General features: G+C 47.9%; 1 protein-coding gene across 2 annotated transcripts in view; it reads left to right on the forward strand.

The window, feature by feature from the left end:
* GLDN (gliomedin) overlaps positions 1 to 18,774 on the forward strand; it is a 66,343-nt gene that overhangs the window by 42,760 nt on the left and 4,809 nt on the right. Inside the window, exons 5-9 of one of the 2 annotated variants that reach the window (XM_009249830.4) lie at positions 10,390 to 10,536; positions 13,063 to 13,191; positions 15,747 to 15,830; positions 15,929 to 16,054; positions 17,148 to 17,298. In XM_009249830.4, the coding sequence (XP_009248105.3) occupies positions 10,390 to 10,536; positions 13,063 to 13,191; positions 15,747 to 15,830; positions 15,929 to 16,054; positions 17,148 to 17,298 (637 nt within the window). The remainder of the gene's footprint in view (positions 1 to 10,389; positions 10,537 to 13,062; positions 13,192 to 15,746; positions 15,831 to 15,928; positions 16,055 to 17,147; positions 17,299 to 18,774) is intronic. The other variant, XM_063716150.1, reaches the window with a different exon arrangement.

The raw sequence follows: 18,774 nt of genomic DNA on the forward strand, positions 1-18,774 counted from the left end.
ACCAGTCCTGGGGAGCTGGGGCCAGGGCAGATCCACCTGAAGAAAGCTGGCACATGCTGTGGTGGGAGCTGAAAGACAGAGGGTAAGAAACTACTCAGGAGGCTCCTACGAAGGCCTGGCTCTCAGCCACCCATCAAAGCCACTGCTGAGGGCGGAGGGAGGTTGTTTTCAGCCAGAGACTCCACTGCACCGCTTATTTTCAACCTCTTGGCTCTGCTACCCAAACTCACTTGGACTGGCCCTGGACGAGAAGAAATGGTAGAAAATTCTTCCAGACAGCAATTACTCCTTCGGTCACCTCCACTCTTATTCTCATTAGCAACTGAAGTAAGGGCCAGTGGAGAGGGAAAAATTGTCAAGCACCTCTGCCACTTGGCAGTGCCTACCTGCTTGTGTTCCAGAGGGCAGCTTCAGAGAAAACGGGCACACACCGTCCAAGCCAGCTCAATCCTCAGAAGGCCAGTAATTACCATTGGAATTACAGAGCAGCAATGGATCGTTCATATAGGATAATAATTATAATTATACATGAGCATCGCTGTAGAATAATGATGCCTATTGGCTTATCCTGGGAAGACTCCAAAAATGTGATTCAGTCCTGAGGCCTCGGCAATGCGCATGATGAGGGCAGGCTCAGGGGCAGGAGGGCACCCTGCTAGAGCTGGGTGTGGGGCACGTAGGAAAGGGGTGGTTTTCAAAAAGGCTTGAGACAGATCCCTGGCCTTGAGGACGTGCTTCTCATGCAGCCTGCAACCCAGGGAGTGCAGAAAAGAAAAAGTGCATTCGTTTATGGAGCACATATTTGTGTGGCAGGTACCGTTCTAGATGCTGGAGATTCAGAATAAGCCCCCCTCCTCCACCTTCATGAGGCTTACATCCTAGCTGGGAGACATGGATAGTAAATAAGATAAATAAATAGAATATATGGTCTGTTCCATGGTGATAAATGCTAAGGAGAAAAAATATCATAGAAAGGGGTAGGAAATTTATGTGGGGTTAGAGGTGGTACATTTAGATTGGGAGGCCACGTAAGACCTCCCTTAGAAGGGACCGTTGAGCAAACACCAAGAGGAGGTAAAAGAGGGTCTCAGGGTTTCTGGGGCAGAGGGCTCTGGGCAGAGCGTGTAAGCCACCAGGGTACCTGGACAGTTTAAGGATCAGCAAGGAAGCCAGGGCAGCTGGACAGAAGGGATGAGTGGCTAACCCAGTCTAGTTGAGATCAGAGAGGTAACCAGGCCAAATCAGGTCAGCCCTGGGCATTTTAAGAACTGTGATTTGTACTCAGAGAAAAATGGGGAGGATGTGAAGTGGAACAGTGCTATGCCTGACATATGGATGAGAGAATGGCTCGACAGCTATGCTGAGAGGCTATAGGAGGGAAGGGAAGAGGCTGGAGCAGAGGACAGCAGCAGAGAAGGGAGAAGGTGTTGGATTCTGTTTGTCACTGGAGGGTGACCCTAATCCTTGGTTTCTGGGAGATCTCATAGGAACTGCAGCAAAGACACCCTTCTCTACAGCAATCTCCCAGAGAGTAAGGCTTGCGGAGGTCAGCAGCATTAGGCCGCGAAGCCTCCACTCATACTGAGAGTGGAAGTTGAGTCCCCGAGGCCCCCACAAGGAGTTCATTGTCCCAGGCCAGGGGAAGTGGGAGACTAACCACCAAAGGCTATCTGAAGAGCCCAGCTCGATGGGATCGCTCACTTCATGGGCCAGCTCAGGCTGCAGAGCAAGAGCCACATTGTCCTGTTCACCCTGCTGAGGCCCTGAGGCTGCACTTTCCCTCCTCACCCACTCCTGAGCCCTGGGACAGAGCTCAGCACTTGCAGGAAAGGGATAGGGAGGAGGGACCAGAGGCAGCAGGGCCACTGAGGGGAACAGGGTTCCTTCTGAGGGCCATGCGAAGCCCCAGAGGGCCGTCAAGTGGGAGAGAGTGATGGGATCAGATCTGCCTCTCTAAATGCCGCCGTGGCTGCTGCGTGGAGAGTGCACTGGAACCGGCAGGCGAATGAGCCAGAGTAGAGGCAGGGAGACGGCCTCCGTAGGTGGGGCACAGCAGGCGGGGGCGGAAAGACCCACAGGGATAAGTGATATTTAGGGGTGAAGCCAGCAGTTCCCAGTGGACTGTGGATACAGGGAGTTAGGGGGTCAGGGAGGCATCAAGACTGACCCTGAGGTTGCTGTCATGCTCGACTGGATGGATGGGTGAGCTGCTCCTGCCTGAGGTGGGGAGCCCCGCACTCAACTCAGATCTAAAGGGACAATCGTGGACTCCGCATGGGATGTGCTGAATTTCAGATGCCCTAAAGTATACAGGAGGAGGTGGGGCAGTGGCCTTGGAAAACAGGTCTGTAGTCAAAAGAGACCTGGGGTGAGACGTATATATCAGGGAGTCATTGAAGCACCTGGGCATGTGGGCAGGGGTGAAGTCACTTAGGGAGAGAGCCTGGCAGGAGAGGAGGGGCTGGGTTTCAGCCCTGAGAAGCTCCAACCTCAAGTGACCAAGTAGAAGGGAATGAGTCAACAAAGGAGACTGAGGAGGGGACTGAGCAGCAAGACGAGCACCAGGAGAGGGTGGGGACATTCATCAACAAATACTTATTCAGCAGATGTCGAGTGCTATTGGGGAACTACAAAAGACACAGGCACTGTTCTGGAACTTTCCATTTTTGGTGGAGAGGCCGACATCCACAGTCAACAGTCATATCCACCTACCATCTCAACATGAGACATATGTTTGAAGGGAAGAACGAGGTGCTCCGAGGTACAGTGATAGAGAGGGAGGGCAGGGAGGTTAACAGCTTTGGCCAGACGTGAAGGGAGGGCCTGGCGCACACAGAGGGTGGGGTCACACAGCCAGGCGAGGTTCGAGGCTGGCCCCAGGCCTTTCCAGAGCTTTTGGATGAGCAGCCAGCTCCCAGGATGGCACTGCAGGTCCTCACGTGGGTATGCAACCCTCCAGGCCATTGCTGTGACTGTGGAGAAGGAAGGGCTGTCATTTAAACTGAGAGTTAAAGGATCATTCGTGGTTTGCCAGGCAGGGGTGGGGTAGGAGAGGTGTGGGAGTGCATTCCACAAAAAGGGAACAAGTGTTGTTTCCAAGAAAAGGAAAAAAAGCCTGTGTTCTACAGAGTTAGGGACCCAGTTAGGGTGGGGTGTGCCCTCTAGCAACAACCTTTGGAACCATAATACACAGCCAGCATTTACTGCCGGACATTCCACTAAGGTCTCCACACACTCAGCTCATCTAGTCCTCAGAACAACCCAAGAACGTGAATACTTTTGTTAGCCATATTCTTTCCAGATGAAGATACTTCTCTCTTTCTCAAACAGGCCAAGCTCACCCTTGCCCCAGGACCTTTGCACGAGTACTGCTAGGGACCCAGAGTAGATTGGGGTGGGACTAGGGCATAGTGGCCTGTGCCCACTGCCCAGAATGCTCTCTTCCTGATTTCCCCTGTCTTCCTGAGCAGGTCTTAGCTCAGATGTCACCTCGTATACAAGATCATCCTTGGCCTCTGTGTCTAGCCCCTGTCTCACCTACTCTGTCACATCCCCTGCTCTTTTGAAATATTGACCCCTTCCTGAAATCACCCCATGGTGATTATTTGTTGTTGTACTGACGATCTGACTCCCCAAGTGGAATCAATCAAAATATTGATCTTTCCCTGAAATCGACCCATGGTGATTATTTGCTATTGTGCTAATGGTGTGACCTCCCAAGTAGAATTAATCAAAATATTGATCTTTCCCTGAAATCGACCCATGGTGATTATTTGCTATTGCGCTAATGGTGTGACCTCCCAAGTGGGATCAATCAAAATATTGATCCCTCCCTGAAATCACCCCCTGGTGATTATTCGCTGTTGTGCTAATGGTCTGACTCCCCAAGCGCAATCAATCGAAATATCCCTCCCTGAAATCACCCCATAGGGATTATTTGCTGTTGTGCGGATGGGCTGACTCCCCAAGCAGAATGTGAGAGCTTGGCCATGTCTGTTTTGCTTAGTTCCTACCTTCAGTGCCTGGAACACACAGCCAAGGAGCTCAATAAATTCATTGTTGAATGACTGGATATAACTTGTCTAATGTCAAAAGCTAATAAGTGGAGGAGGTAGGACTTGAATCCAGGTTTCTCTGACTTCTGGACCCCTGCCCTTAACCACAGTGACACTCAATTTCCGTGCTCAAGGGGCTTGGGCCTTGTTGTGAGAGCAGGGTTATTGGAGGTGCCGAAGAGCAAGAGCAAACAGGAAAGAAGCCTGGGCCCTGAGCGCTGGTGCAGTTAACGATTGAGAATATAGGGCTTCAGACACCCTCCAACCTGAGCTCCAAGGCTGAGTCTTCCTGGGAGGGCTGGGAGGGTTCCAGCCTTTCAGAAAGGCCTGCGGGACATTGTTGAGAACACACAGTTCAATGAGTATAACCTGCCAGTCAGAGACAGTTGATTTTGTCCCTCTCATTTCCTGCCTTCAAGGCAGAGGGGAACGGTGAAAGGAGTTCTAGTAGCTCTTGCCTTTATCCCTTACTGGCCCTGAGGCCCTGGGCAAGTCACTCCAGGATGAGGCCTTGACCTCCTCATCTGTAGCCAGAAGAAGTTGGGTTATGACAACTCTAATATGGTTTCTGGTTTTAAATACTCCACTATAGTGTTGGTCAATGAAGGCAGGGACTATGTATTATAGATTTTATTATTCATGACATCTCTTAGCTAGGGCCCAGCTAAGGCCCAATAAATAATTGATGAATGAAGAATGAATTAATGAATGCATGCATGAATGAATGAATGAGAAGACTAGAACATTGTGTCTGTATATAAGGGCTTACAATCCAGTTGAAAGAGAAGATATATCATGCAACAGCAAGTACTCAGTAACTATTTATTCTGGTTGGAAGACTGCTTTATATTTCATAGCAGGCAATACTGCCAGAAGAAAAAGCCAAACTTCCCTGTGCAGAAGATGAGCAAATAGGACGCTGTGCAGAGGGTCCTGTTTGCAGAGGATGGATTGTGCAGTAGAACTAACCATAAAGGACAAGAGAGATAAGAGTGATCAGCACTTTGGAGATAAGTAGAGGAGCAGTGGGAAAGGCAGGGGAACGGGGCCCAGTCCCAAGACACGAATAAGAAGGAAGGCTTTCATTTCTGTTTTTTATGAGAATTTGATTTTTAGAGAAGATAACTGCAGCAGCATTAACTGCAGGGAGAGAACAGAAAGGCCTAGGCTCACAGGTTATGAGGCCACCCCTGGGTACTAGTGGGGACCCTGGCTAGATTGGGGTAGGACTAGAGGGTAATGGCCTTCAAAGTAAGGTCAGGGGGTTCAGCTCCACATATGCAGGAGGCAACCAGGAGCCATTATAAGACTACCCTGTTGAAGCCAGAGTTTAAGCTCTGTAGCCTAACGGTTGCTTCCAGGAGACTGACACATCAAAGCTTCTCAGGTTCTGACCTTAGAAAAGCTAAGAATGATGGTGGAATAGCTCACAGCCAGAGCTGGAGCCAGATGGTTTGTGTCCCAGCTCTTCCGTTTACTAGCTGTATGCTCCTGGGCAAGTTATCACTTTGTGCCACAATTTCCTTATTTGCAAAATGGGGACAATAATAGTATTAACCTCATAATGTTATTAGGAAGATTAAATGAGTTAATGTATATAAAGTGCTTACAAGAGGGCTTGACACATTGTAAGTGCTATACTGGGGTTAGCTAGTATTGTTGTTGTTTTCAAAAGTGGGGAAGGAGAAACTTTATTTTAGACCAAAAGGAAATCTAAGTGGAAGTGTTCTGTATTCATTTAGAAACACTAACTTAGATCTGAAGAGAAGAGTCAGAACTGAAAGAGACCTAAATGTCAATTGTGCAGCCAGCATCTTCTATGAAGTCTGATGTTCCATTGCCTCAAAAGCAAGCAGTTTCTTTCCTTCCAGCTGCCTCTGATTTTCTCACTTAAGAGTTAATGCTGCAGTATCTTCTCTAAAAGTCACATTCTTATAAAAACAGAAATGAAAGCCCTCCTCCATATTCGTGTCTCAGGACTGGGTTTTGTGTGACACTCTCTGGCCCCTTTCCCCCGCCTTAGCAACAAATGATACTGCTGAAAGTAAAACATCCTCCCTCACCCCATGTTGTGAAGATGAGAGTTGACCTCAACCCCGAGATATCACACAACTCCAAACTCAAATGCTGATGAAACTGTTTGTTTTGAGTGGGCGACACCAGAGAAAAACAGTAGAGAGCCACTCCTAGCACAAGTTACACAGGCAGAGTCTGGCCTTTCTTCTCTGGCAGAATGTGCCGACTCAAAGCCAGCCAGGGGTCCAGATCACATATGGTGTCATAGTGTCACTGTGCACGGCTAGTATCCCTGACCTTCCCTGGGACAGGGCAGGGTAGAAAATGCCACACACAGGTTCCCGATGGTGAATCACGATTAGGTGGTTTTTAATTTCTGACATATCACAGCGAAAGCACAGCCAGGGCAATTTTACCGACAAAGACGAGGGGATGCTTTGTCAGCGCTATGGTGGACAACAGGGCAAAGGCAGACTCTATGCAGACAAAATGTCCCCCAACCCTTTCTTAATGAAAGCTATAAAATGATCATGCATTTCCCAACTACAGTAAAAATACAGCCTCAAGCAAAGGCCTAGAATAGTGTTAAATGCCTGCCCCTGTGGGGGGCGCATTACAACAGCTGCCTGGCAGCAGGAACATTTCCGTATTTCACATATGGCCTTTCCGAGAAAGAAAATAAAAGACATAAGAGGAAGAAAGAAAAGAAAGGAAGGGGAAATAAGATGATGATGCAGAAGGCTGTTTGTGACTAGAATAAATGCCTGAAAAAGATATCCTTGCAGTAACCAGCAGATACCGTTTCCCTGAGCACTGCTAAAACTGGGTCATGTGAGACCTTTCGAAGGTGTCAGTTACACTTGGTGCACTGTGCGGGCTGGACTCTATGGCAATGCCCTCGTCTTTTGTCTCCTTCAGATAATGTGCCAAATTGCCTATTTAAAACACTGACAAAAAAACGTCTTCTCACAAAGAGGGCCTGGCAGAAGGGCTCTTCTCAAGTGAGTGAACCACTTTCCACCCAGATGGCCTGATGACTGAGGGCCCGGAGGAGTCAGTGCAATGGGATTTTGGTGCTATTGTGAGGGAGGTATTATGAGTCATGACCCCTCAAAGAGGCATGATTTGACCCCTATATCACTGAATCCATGGCAGAGCCAGTGCTGACCGTGGAGGGGCCCCCTGCTCCTCTTCACATCCTCTTCTACGGTACTCCCCCAGTTCCACTGGATGGGCAGCCGCCACCCAAGCTTACTGCTGGTAGTGTTGAGGACCCTGGGGCTTCTGATTCCCAACTGTAGCTGAATTTCATAGTTTTCACTAAGGTTTTTTTTGTTGGTTGGTTGAAATCTAGCAAATTTTTTTTGTTCACTACAGTTTTCTTCCAACAGTGATCAACACTTTGAGGCTTTTTCATGCACTGCTGTCTTCCTTAGAATAATCTGCGGACAGTTCCTTGAATATGGAATAGGAATATGAATATGGAAGAGCAGAAACCATTTTGAATATTTATTACTCCTCTGGGGTAAATGAAAGGTGCTAAGAGCTCCAGGTTTATGTTTTAGGGTAGGGGTCCCCAGCCCCCGGACCCATATCGGTCCATGACCTGTTAGGAACTTGGCCATACAGCAGGAGATGAGCGGCAGATGATTGAGCAAAGCTTCATCTGTATTTACAGCCACTCTCCAGTGCTCACATTACTGCCTGAGCTCCCTTCAGATCAGCAGCAGCATTGGATTCTCATAGGAGTGCAAACCCTATTGAGAATCTAATGCCTGATGATCTGTCACTGTCTCTCATCACCCCCAGATGGAACTGTCTAGTTGCATGAAAACAAGCTCAGGGCTCCCAGTGATTCTACATTATGGTGAGTTGTATAATTATTTTGTTATATATTACAATGTAATAATAGAAATAAAATTCACAATAAATGCAATGCATTTGAATCATCCCCAAAACATCCCTCCCCACACCCCGGTCTATGGAAAAATTGTCTTCCACAAAACTAGTCCCTGGTGCCAAAAAGGTTGGGAACCGCTGTTTTAGGGAATAATTAATCTGATGGCAATGCAGAGCATTTGGGTATGAACTGTGGGGTATTGTGACATGCTAACTTCCCCATCACTGAAATCTCTGCCACTTAGGCAATACCTCTGTTGAGCAATATCTCCAACGGGCTGTTGTTAAAATGAGCACATATTCTCTGAGATAGGGTATCATGTTAATTGATCCATATCTGGCAATAGCTTTGTACAATATTAGAAATAACTTCACCTCTCAAGGACCCTGTATAACTGTATACTCAAGAGTTCTAGTAGCCTTTTTATAGATTCCTTCAGATTTTCTACATAAACAATCATGATATCTGCAAACAGTCTTCATCCTTTCCAATCTGTATGCCTTCTGGTTATTTTTCCTTGCATTATTGTACTGGCTAGGACCTCCAGTAGAATGTTAAATAAAAGTGATAGGATTAGATACCCTTATCTTGTTTCTGATATTAGGGAGAAAACATTCAGTCTTTCACCATTAAGGATGATTAGCTGTAGGTTTTTTTGTAGATGTCCTTTTCCAGACTGAGGAAGTTCTCTTCTATTCCTAGTTTGTTGACAAATTAAAAATGGGTGCTAAATTGTATCAAATGCCTTTTCTATATCGTTGAGATGATCATATAATTTTTCTTGCTTAAATTGCTAATATGCTGAGTTACATGAACTGAATGATTCAAATTTTGGACTCTCAGCAGGCACAGAGTCAGGCAGTTAAATCACTGGCAGATAGGCTTTATCCTTTAGAAACTTGTGTTGAAACTTTGTAATGATGGGTCCACCGCAGCCTTTAACCTGGGGCTAACTTAGCCCCACTACTAAAACTAGACTTTTTCAAGGACTCTACCCAGTATTTCAGTATTTGATGAGATTTCCCCATGGCGGCCATGGGAATGAGAACTTTATCCTGTGTGAGCCCTGAGAATTTTATAGTGAACAGTGTGTGAATTCCTTTCCCAGCCCTCTGGAATTCCTTCATGTGTAGAAGTCATCCTTCAATCACAGGTTCAAGGGAGCCCTCTGCAGATCTGCAGGGCTCTTTCACACAGCTGTCTCCTCTCTGCTCTTCTATCTTGCAAATTCTAGCCATCTCCTTCTCCCCAGACTCTGATTTTTGGCCCCTCAACTTAGTGAGATTGACAGGCTATTTGAGATCCTTCTCCCTGTGCCACTGGGAACTACCTCCCAGCAGTGAACTGGGACAATCCAAGGGTGCTTTCACTGCTCAGGGTCCAAGGCTGACACAAGCTGTTACTTAGACCTTGACTGGTTTCTGGCAATGTGCGGAGGATAGCAATTTCTGTAGTCATAGCTCCCTGTGAACAGAGGCAGAAATTTCACCCACTACCTTTTGTTCACCATCCCTAGTAATGGTTGTCTTAAAGCAACTTTACCTGTTTTGCTATTGTGATTGAAAGTATTTTGCATTGGAATGTCACAGAAAAGGGCATTGAAGATGGAATCAGAGGCGCTTTGCTGCTCTGACTTGGCAGCATCTGTTATAACCACTGTGGGCCTTAGTTTCAATATCTGTAAAGTGAGAGTAAGGATGACTGCCCAGCCTACCACTCCAATATGTTGTGAGGAATAAACTAAATAATGTATTTAACACTCACTATTATGGCAGCAGACACACCCCTCTGAGCATCATGGTTGCAGACTTCTCATTAGGCCTTCCTTACCTTCTTTCCACTGTTGCTGTCATCGCCCCGTCTTGCGGTTCACTCCTCTCTCCAACCTGTTGGCTCAGCCAAATTTCTCTAAAAATAATCCAGCAGGCCGGGAGCAATGGCTCACACCTGTAATCCCAGCACTTTGGGAGGCCGAGGCAGGCGGATCACCTGAGGTCAGGAGTTCAAGACCAGTCTGGTCAACATGGCGAAACCCTGTCTGTATTTAAAATACAAAAATTAGATGGGTGTGGTGGCTCACACCTATAATCCCAGCTACTCTGGAGGCTGAGGCAGGAGAATTGCTTGAACCCGGGAGGCAGATGTTGCAGTGAGCCGAGATCGCGCTACTGCATACCAGCCTGGGTGACAGAGCCAGAGTCCATCTCAAAAAATAAATAAATAAATAAATAATCCAGCAGAGCCACCTGGAAATGCTGTTCTTTAATGAATGTATGGTCACACTGCTGCTCTAAAATGGTTATGAAAAGCTGTGTGTTTGGTATATGAAACTGCTTCCCTGGAAAGTACAATAATATAAAGTGGTATGCCAGAACTGTTTGCACCATAGGCTAATATGTCTTTTGTTTTTTTGGTCAGGGATACCTGGAGCTGCAGGAAATCCAGGGGAAAGGGGAGAAAAGGGAGACCATGGTGAACCGGGCCTGCAGGGAAATGAGGGCCCACCAGGGCAGAAGGGAGAAAAGGGTGACAAAGGAGATGTGTCCAACGATGTGCTCCTGGCAGGTAAGAGGGGTGCGCTGTGGCTCTATTTGAGGGCTTGTGCGCCCAGAGAACTGCCTGGCTTCCAACACCAGGGCTGCTCCTGTGTCTTCTCTGCTTTATGGCCTTATGTGGCCATCTGTTTTGCAGCATGTTTTGGAGTTCTGTGCTTTCAAAGAGGAGAAACATGAGCATGTTACTGCATGTGGCAAGACCAGATCTGGGATCTAAGTGTAAGTGATTCAGGTAATTGGGTCTAAAAGCCATGGTTGACTTGAATGGAAGGAAGGAAGTTTTCTTTTCCAAGATATATTGAAATCCAGCACAATCCAGAATAAGACAAGTAAGCAGGCAACTTACGACACCTCAGAGGACAACCGACAGGAAGCACAAGCGTTTGCTTCAGTGATGAGGTTGAGCCATCCTCAGACCCTGATCCTAATGGCCTTTTTACATAGAATTGGGGCAAAATATTGTTGTGCCAAGCCCCGGTCAACCTCAGTAGGGATGGCAACGGATTCAAGAAGCCAAAGAAGAGACCCAGGGCCAGCAAATGTGACATGGGGCTTTACTGGGGCCTTCATACAGAGGAAAGAGTCCAGTGGTGGCAGGCTGGACAGGAGAACCACCTTAGGACAAAAACAGCCCAGGGGCATTGGGCTGGATGAGCTAACTCTCTTACCTGCAGCCCAGGGGCAGTGGACTGAGCAGCCACTTGCAAACAGCATGCAATTTACCTGGCATTTTCACTTAACACCTGTACTAGTCTGTTCTCATATTACTATAAATTACCTGAGACTGGGTAATTTATATATTTTAAAAAAGGTTTAATTGGCTCATAGTTCTGTAGGCTGTACAAGAGGCATGATGCTGGCATCTGCTCGGCTTCTGGAGAGGCCTCAGGAAACTTGTAATCATGGCAGAAGGTGAAGGGGGAGCAGGTACATCACATGGCAAGAGCAGGAGTGACAGACAGAGAGCGAGAGTGGGGTGTGATGTGCCACACACTTTTAAATGACCAAATCTCGCAATAACTCACTTATTACCAAGGAGATGACCCAAGCCATTCATGAAGGCTCTGCCTCCATGATCCAAACACCTCCCACAGACCCCACCTCCAACACTGGGGATTACAATTTGACATGAGATTTGGGTGCAATATCCACACCACATCAGCACCCTCCCCTTAACCACCTCCACCTGGCAACCTTCACTTAACCCAAAACTCAGGGCCCCAATTGCCTGCACTGCCCCTGTTCCGTGGGATGGGCCAGGGGCTCAGATGTTCCTCAAAACAAGGAACAAAGCTCTGAGTTGGCAACTCCCAGATTCCCTAGCTCTGAGCACACATTCAGATGCATCTGCCATCCAGGATCATTCTAAGGATACACTTCAGTTATTGCCATCAGGGGCGTTTCTCCTACAAATACAGTGGCTGCTTTTCCAGCCCAGGGGAAAAGCAGATAGTTGGTCTTTGTGAGAGAAGAGGGTAAGGGGCAGAAACCCACAAAGACAATAGCACAGAGGAAAGAGCAGGTGACAGCTGATTCTCATGGAGGAGCAGGAGGCAGAAGAATTTTAAAAGCACAGTACTTTGGAGATCATCTATATGATAAAAATATAACATGTAAATATAACTACGTAGTCAGTAAAGATTTATCAAATGCTGGAGAACACAATTTCTGAATCAGAGACTTTGCTAGTAGCTGGAAATAAGGAAGACATATCTGTCCTCAGGAAGCTAGGATGATGCTAAATGTTCAGAATAATGACCCTGAATCAGTTGCCCATCCAACCATCTATCCATCCATTCAGACTTGATTGAGTGCCTATTGTTTACCAGGCACTGTGCTTAGACCGAAGTATCAAGGAAAGATTGAACTGGGTTTAGCACATTTTGTTTCATGAACAGCAGATGTTGCTATGCAAAACATGTATAATTTAAGACATGTTTTGACAGGGTAATATACATAAATGTATTTGAAAAATATAAAATTATATTACACTTCCGTTACATAGGAAATCTACACATCCAGAGTACCATGTTCCTCCATGCTGCTGACCAAGTGAGGGGTGATGACAAACCCTTCAGAAAAGCACCATCCCTTATGAACCCCAATTGAAAAGACCAGGTCAGAGTAGAGGGTGTCCCCTGGAGGAGAGTGGAGAGGGCGTAGGAGGTTGGGCCCCATCTGCTCTGCCTGCAGATCTCTGCCCCTTCCTGGTGGACAGAGACCTGCCTCCAGCTTCTGTGGCCCCACTTGTCCACTTGTAGAGAGACTGAAAAGGCTTATTTGGTCTGGCTGTGAGGAGGCAGCTAAAGAGACCTTAGCTGACCACTCTCTTCCCTTCTTCCCACCCTCTCTCCCTTCTTCTCTTCTTTCCTCCCTTTCTCTATTCCTCCCTCCCTCCCTCTCTTCCTCCCTTCCTCCCTCCCCTTTCCTTCCCTCTCTCCTTTCTCTCTTCTTCTCTCCGCTTCTCTGTCCCTCTCTCCCCTTCCCCCTTCTCCCTCTTCCCTCCTTCTCTCCCTTTCTCTCTCTCTCTCTCCAGGTGCCAAAGGTGACCAAGGCCCACCTGGTCCACCTGGGCCCCCAGGCCCTCCAGGTCCTCCAGGGCCCCCTGGAAGCAGAAGAGCCAAAGGTCCTCGGCAGCCAAACATGTTCAACGGCCAGTGCCCAGGTCACCACCTCTCCCCCATGGGGCCCGCCTCTTCTGTCAATTATTCCAAACTCTTGATCTGCACCCCAGGCTCTATGACCAGATTTGTTTTAATAGAGGGAGGAGGGTTTTGTCCAAAATGAGAGTTCCCTTCTTGCAAACTTCTCACAGGAGGTCTTCATAGTCTGCCCCAGGGCTTAGGACCAGGAAGAGTTTTAGAATTAGGCCTCCCACTCCCCTTCCCTCCTCCTGCTTCCTTCATTTACCAGCAGACCAGTCCTTCTCCTTGCTCTGTCCACCATCTCTCCCCCCAAAATGGTCTGGAAAGCTAAACTGCTAATTTTTTGCGCTCTTGGGAAGTGAGAAGCTTGAATGATGCTCAGGAGATGAAGGGGAAGTTTGGTTTGGTTAAGTCCTCACGAATAGTAACAACAGTGCTACATTAAGCCAGGCACAGGGCTATGTGTTTATTTAAATCTCACAACAATCGTATGATATTGGAATCATTATTGTGTCCAACTTACAGATAATAAAACTGATACCCTAAAGAGCTAAGGAACTTGCCCAAGATCCCTCCAGGAGTAAGTAGCGGAGCTAGGATTCAAGCCCAGTTCTGCCTAACTGTAAAGTCCCAGCTCTCAGGGCATCTTCCATTTAGATAGAAATTCACACTTTGAGACCTGACCCAAGGTCAAGCCAACCAAGAGCAAGGAATACTTGACCTCGGGTGGACTTGTTCTTCAGCCAATTTGTGGCACAGTGGCCACAGGGTTGAAAGCTAACTGGAAATCAAGGATTATATTAATGGAAAATACTTCTAGGGTGATGCTAGGACTTCTCTCCCAAAGGGGTGACCTAGGATTTGTCACCTAACTGAAACTATGAGGAGGGCCACTTGCGGCCATCTCCTCAATGGCACTCATAAGGAGGATCCTCACTGGAACTTCTCAGCCTTGCTGTGGCCATTGCTGTCATTTTCCTAAACAGTCTTGGTTCTGTTTGGTGCACTGTTCTTTCTGGAAGACGTTTGGGGGCACACAGTCAGCTGTCAAAGTGGGCGAATCTGTGCTTTCGAAGATGGCACCATCCCCCTCCCCAACTCAGTGGTTCCTGATTATAATTCTGCTATGTGAAACCACAGCTGAGCTTCTCCTCCGCTGGGCTGCCGTGCAGTGCCTCCCCAGCCATTAGCATCAGCCCTTTGCTCAGCTTCCCTTGAAGAACAAACTGAGCAAGACCTCCCCTGAGAGAAGGGGGCTGTGACCTGAGCTTTTGCAGAATTCTAATTTGCCACAGGCTCTGCCAGCCAGTGACAGCCCTTGTCTGGAAAGGCAGTCTCCTGGGCTTAGCCTAATCTACCAGGGGGCTGGATCGGCAGGGGCTGGATGCAGAGTAAGGAAAATGGCTTTAAATGAAAGACATTATCTTCCACTCTCCCTCCTAGAAATGAGTCTTTGGTTGCCAGGCATTTGCGGCTGAACTTGGCCGTCTCTTCTGCTCCAACTCCATGTCTTTAATACCCTGTAGTTCCCTAAGTGGAAACCCCAGTTGAAACTCCGGGGGCAGCAGGATTGCCCATGGGAAGTTGTAACAGATCCCCGACACCACTCTCATCAGGTGACAGAAGGACTTCAGGGAAACACAGGCCTATCCAGCTAGAAGGAAGCTTAGAGGTCATGGAGGGTCGGGTCCCATTATTTTACTGATAAAGAAGCCCTTCAGATTACCCTCAAGATTTCCATCAAGCAACCACAAGGTGATTTGAACCTCTCAGGATTTGAGTGGGCCTGCGGTTCAGTCCATGTCCTGTCCTCTTCACCCTGGCCACATTCATCCTCCTCCCTCCTCTCCCTCAGGTTTGCTTCTGCTGCCCTAAGGCACCTCTTCACCAAAGGTCTAAATTCAGCCCATTCATTAAGGGGGACACTGATAACCTGAGGAGGATGAATCACAGCTCAGCTGTAGCCTCAAGCCAACTTGAACCAGGCCCCCGTCAAGGACCTGTGTTTCTCTAGGCCCTTAGACAGAGACAGTGGGGAAATGGTCATGAGGGGACTCCCATGTCTCTGGGCTGGATGGAATCTAGATTACTTCTTCCAGGAAGATGCTGCATAAAGTGGACCATCCCATTCTCTGGGGCTGCTACTTCACAGCTTCCACCAGCTTCCCTGAAAGTGAAAATCCTTCCAGAACAATGCAATCATGATAGTGATGCCACCTGCCAGACAGGCCAGGAAGGCATCAGTAAGCCTCTCATTTCCCCAAATTGCTGAGGCCTTGAACAGGCTGGCTCAGGCCACTTTGTCGCTTTTACTGACATTTGTTTGGGATTGTATTATCTTAGCAACTGTACTCCTGAAATCTTCCTGGGAGCTCAATAAGCAGGGCGAAGAATTTGGAAGGCTATGACTTGGAGTTGCTTAAAAGCAAGCAACCAAGGAATCTGGTGATCTATTGCAAGGGATGCTTATGAGACTAGAGTCTGGAATGAGGTGGGGAAGAGCAGCAGGTATAAAGTCCAACAAATCTCACTGTGCCAACCGTATTTGCTCTGATGATTATTGTTGTCATTTTAGGTGAGACTTGTGCCATACCAAATGATGATACCTTGGTTGGAAAAGCTGATGAGAAAGCCAGTGAACACCATTCCCCACAAGCAGGTATAGAAACAAAGCATCCTGTCTTGAAATTCAGAAATTGAATGCCTTCAAGGCATAATTGGCAGGTAAGTGACCTTCTTTTTCTCTTCTTTTGGCAGAATCCATGATCACTTCCATTGGAAACCCAGTGCAAGTACTGAAAGTGACAGAGACATTTGGGACTTGGATAAGAGAGTCGGCTAACAAGAGTGACGACCGGATTTGGGTGACAGAGCATTTTTCAGGTACTTGCATTCGGCCGATGACCCATATCTGTGTGGTAACTGTATTTTTCATCTGTTGCCTACCTTTGGGAGTATTCCATTTGTGTGTGTCTGAAATCCCCGGTAGCTAGTGTAATAAATGTCTCTTTATTTTAGAAAGACCAATGAGTGGGCAGAAAACTTTCTTCCTTTGAACATGCTGGTGGCAAGCCTTGAAGTTCAGGTCACAGGGGCATGACGAGGGTAACCCAGATATCGCCTGTTTTAGGACAAGTATCCAGAAGGAAACAAATAGCATTATGACTGCAGGCCTCATAAACCTCCACACCATAATGGGAAAAAAATGTCAGAGACGAAATCCTTGTACACCATCCATCTTTCTCTAAGGTTGCCCCCCTCCCAGAAGAGTACTTTTGGCCATCTTTCCCAGCCACCTGTTGGACAGAGAGCCCAGGGAGAAGGTGAAGTTCCACCTTGCAGTTACACCGTATCTGAGCAGGACCCTAGTTGTACTGTCCCAAAGAGACGTGGTCAGGAATTGCTAGTGGTAGTAACAGTTGCCTCATTAAAGGAGGGGTCTGGCCATAATCACTGGTTGGAGAAATAGCTCAGAAGAAATCACTTCTTTATTTCATCAAGGCCAGTTATTCAATTGGGAAGCTGGTAGTAACTGCCCAGATTACCAGGATTTGGGGACTCAAAAAGAAAGTAATATTGTTCATTAGTAGTGGCTGCTGCACAGTGCAGGAAGAGGTGGGAGAAGGCAAGAGGTGACCGCCCAAGTGCCAAGTATCTGCTATTCCCGGTGAAGGCCTATGCCACTCTCATAGAGAGTTTGATAAACAGTATAGAGTGGGGTGGGAGAGGGTGATACATAGTTCTCCCAGGAGGAGCCAGGCCAGCTCGATGTCTACCACATTTGAAAAACATTTCAGAAATCCATATGGAGAACTGAACTTTGAGCTTGGGAGTCTTAGACTCTCACACTGGACAAGGGACCTTAGGGAACATTTCACTCTCAACTTCCCTCCTTTGAAATTCCTCCCAAGGACTCCCTCCCAAGCTGTGATTGCTGGAGGCAGGTAACAGCCTCTCCCTGGCTTCCCTCCTACAGGCATCATGGTGAAGGAATTCAAGAACCAGCCCTCACTTCTGAATGGCAGTTACACATTCATCCACCTTCCGTATTATTTCCATGGCTGTGGGCACGTTGTTTACAACAACTCTCTCTACTACCACAAAGGGGGATCCAACACCATAGTGAGGTGAGTCACACCACGGCACCTTCTCACACCTCTCAGGCAGCACCTGTGCTGTGGTGCTTTTGTGAGCAATTAGGGGTAGGGACTGTGTTTTCATCATCTTTGTGTCCTTAGGGCTGACACACTGAGGTCAATCAGGGTTTGTCGACTGAATGGATCACACGATATGTTAGTGAGCCCCATGGCCCAGCCCCTGCCTGGGGTCTGCATTTGTTGCTGGTCTGGACAGCCCGAGGAAGGTCAGAGCCAGGGAGAGGTAGACCTGGAATGGTGATGGCCATGGCTTCCCCATCGTCTGAGAGAGAAGCAGTCCGAACTCATAGCTCCCCCTGGTGGAACGTGCTGCTGCTCCCTGATAAAGTTTTGTTTTGGAAAACCTTGGGTGTGGGGAATTTCATGTCACAGCTGAGATTATTGAAGACTGGGGAATGAACCCCTAGTCAAGCGTCTCTGCCTTCAGATCCGTCTGTCATCCTGATGGAGTCCTCTCAGGCCACCCTCTGCTCTCCCATGGGGAAGGGAGGAGGGTCACCTGGGTAGACACTGCCCAAGGCAGCTGCTGAGCCTTCCCCACAAGAGTTGCTGACGTTCTGTCTTTAGGGTTCAAGAAGAGGAAATCAAGCTCTGGCCTTTGGAGGCAGAAGCAGGTCGTCTTGGGCAAATCAAGAGAGCAATGAACCGAAAGCCAGGACACCTGGTTTCTGGCTTCAACTCTTCTGCCTCCTCTATGGCCTTGGACAAGAGACAGCACTTCCTGTGTCTCCCTGTCCTCAACTGAAAACAAAAAGATGGACTCCAGCCTCTGAGTCCTGCTAGCTCTTCCACTATCTGAAACAGTAAACCCAGTATTATGAATGCCACAGTCCTACTCATTCAAAACAAGAGACAGTGACTTTGAGGGAGGACTCGGTCCCTTCTCTCTCCCTCATCCTTCTCCTACCCTTAGTGAGGTCCAGCTTTAACAACCTTTGGCATTTGAATGCTCAGGTTAGAATGGAGCGAGTTTCCTAGTGCAATATGTGATATGATCAGACACATCAGACACTGGCATCAGCCGTGGCGGGAAGCATCCCCCCCCTTTGCCTCTCACTTCCATCTACATGACACCCCCATCATCATCTCTACACCTTCCTGGCCGCCCCATTTGGGCAGTCTTGTGCTAGTAGAAAAAGACAACTGACCTACCACCTGCCCGGCAGTCCCCACTCTCAAGACACACTCCTTCCTCCGATGCTTCTCACTGAATCTTGTGGTTCCCTGCTGCCATGTTATATAGGGCTATTGCCACACGGAGGTGGGGTGGGGGGCAGTTCTGTGGTAGATAACCCCCACAGTGAGAATTGGCCTCTTCAAGGAGGTGTATCTTCTAAGGAAGCTAAGTTTGGATGCAGTGGTTAGGAGGCTGTACTGCTCTATGCCAGGCCACGGGCTGGGACCTGATGGAGAAGCAGAGCTGAATTTGACCCTGTAATTGCTGGG

The sequence above is a fragment of the Pongo abelii genome, chromosome 16 (genome assembly GCF_028885655.2).
Source record: "Pongo abelii isolate AG06213 chromosome 16, NHGRI_mPonAbe1-v2.0_pri, whole genome shotgun sequence".
NCBI lineage: Eukaryota > Metazoa > Chordata > Mammalia > Primates > Hominidae > Pongo > Pongo abelii.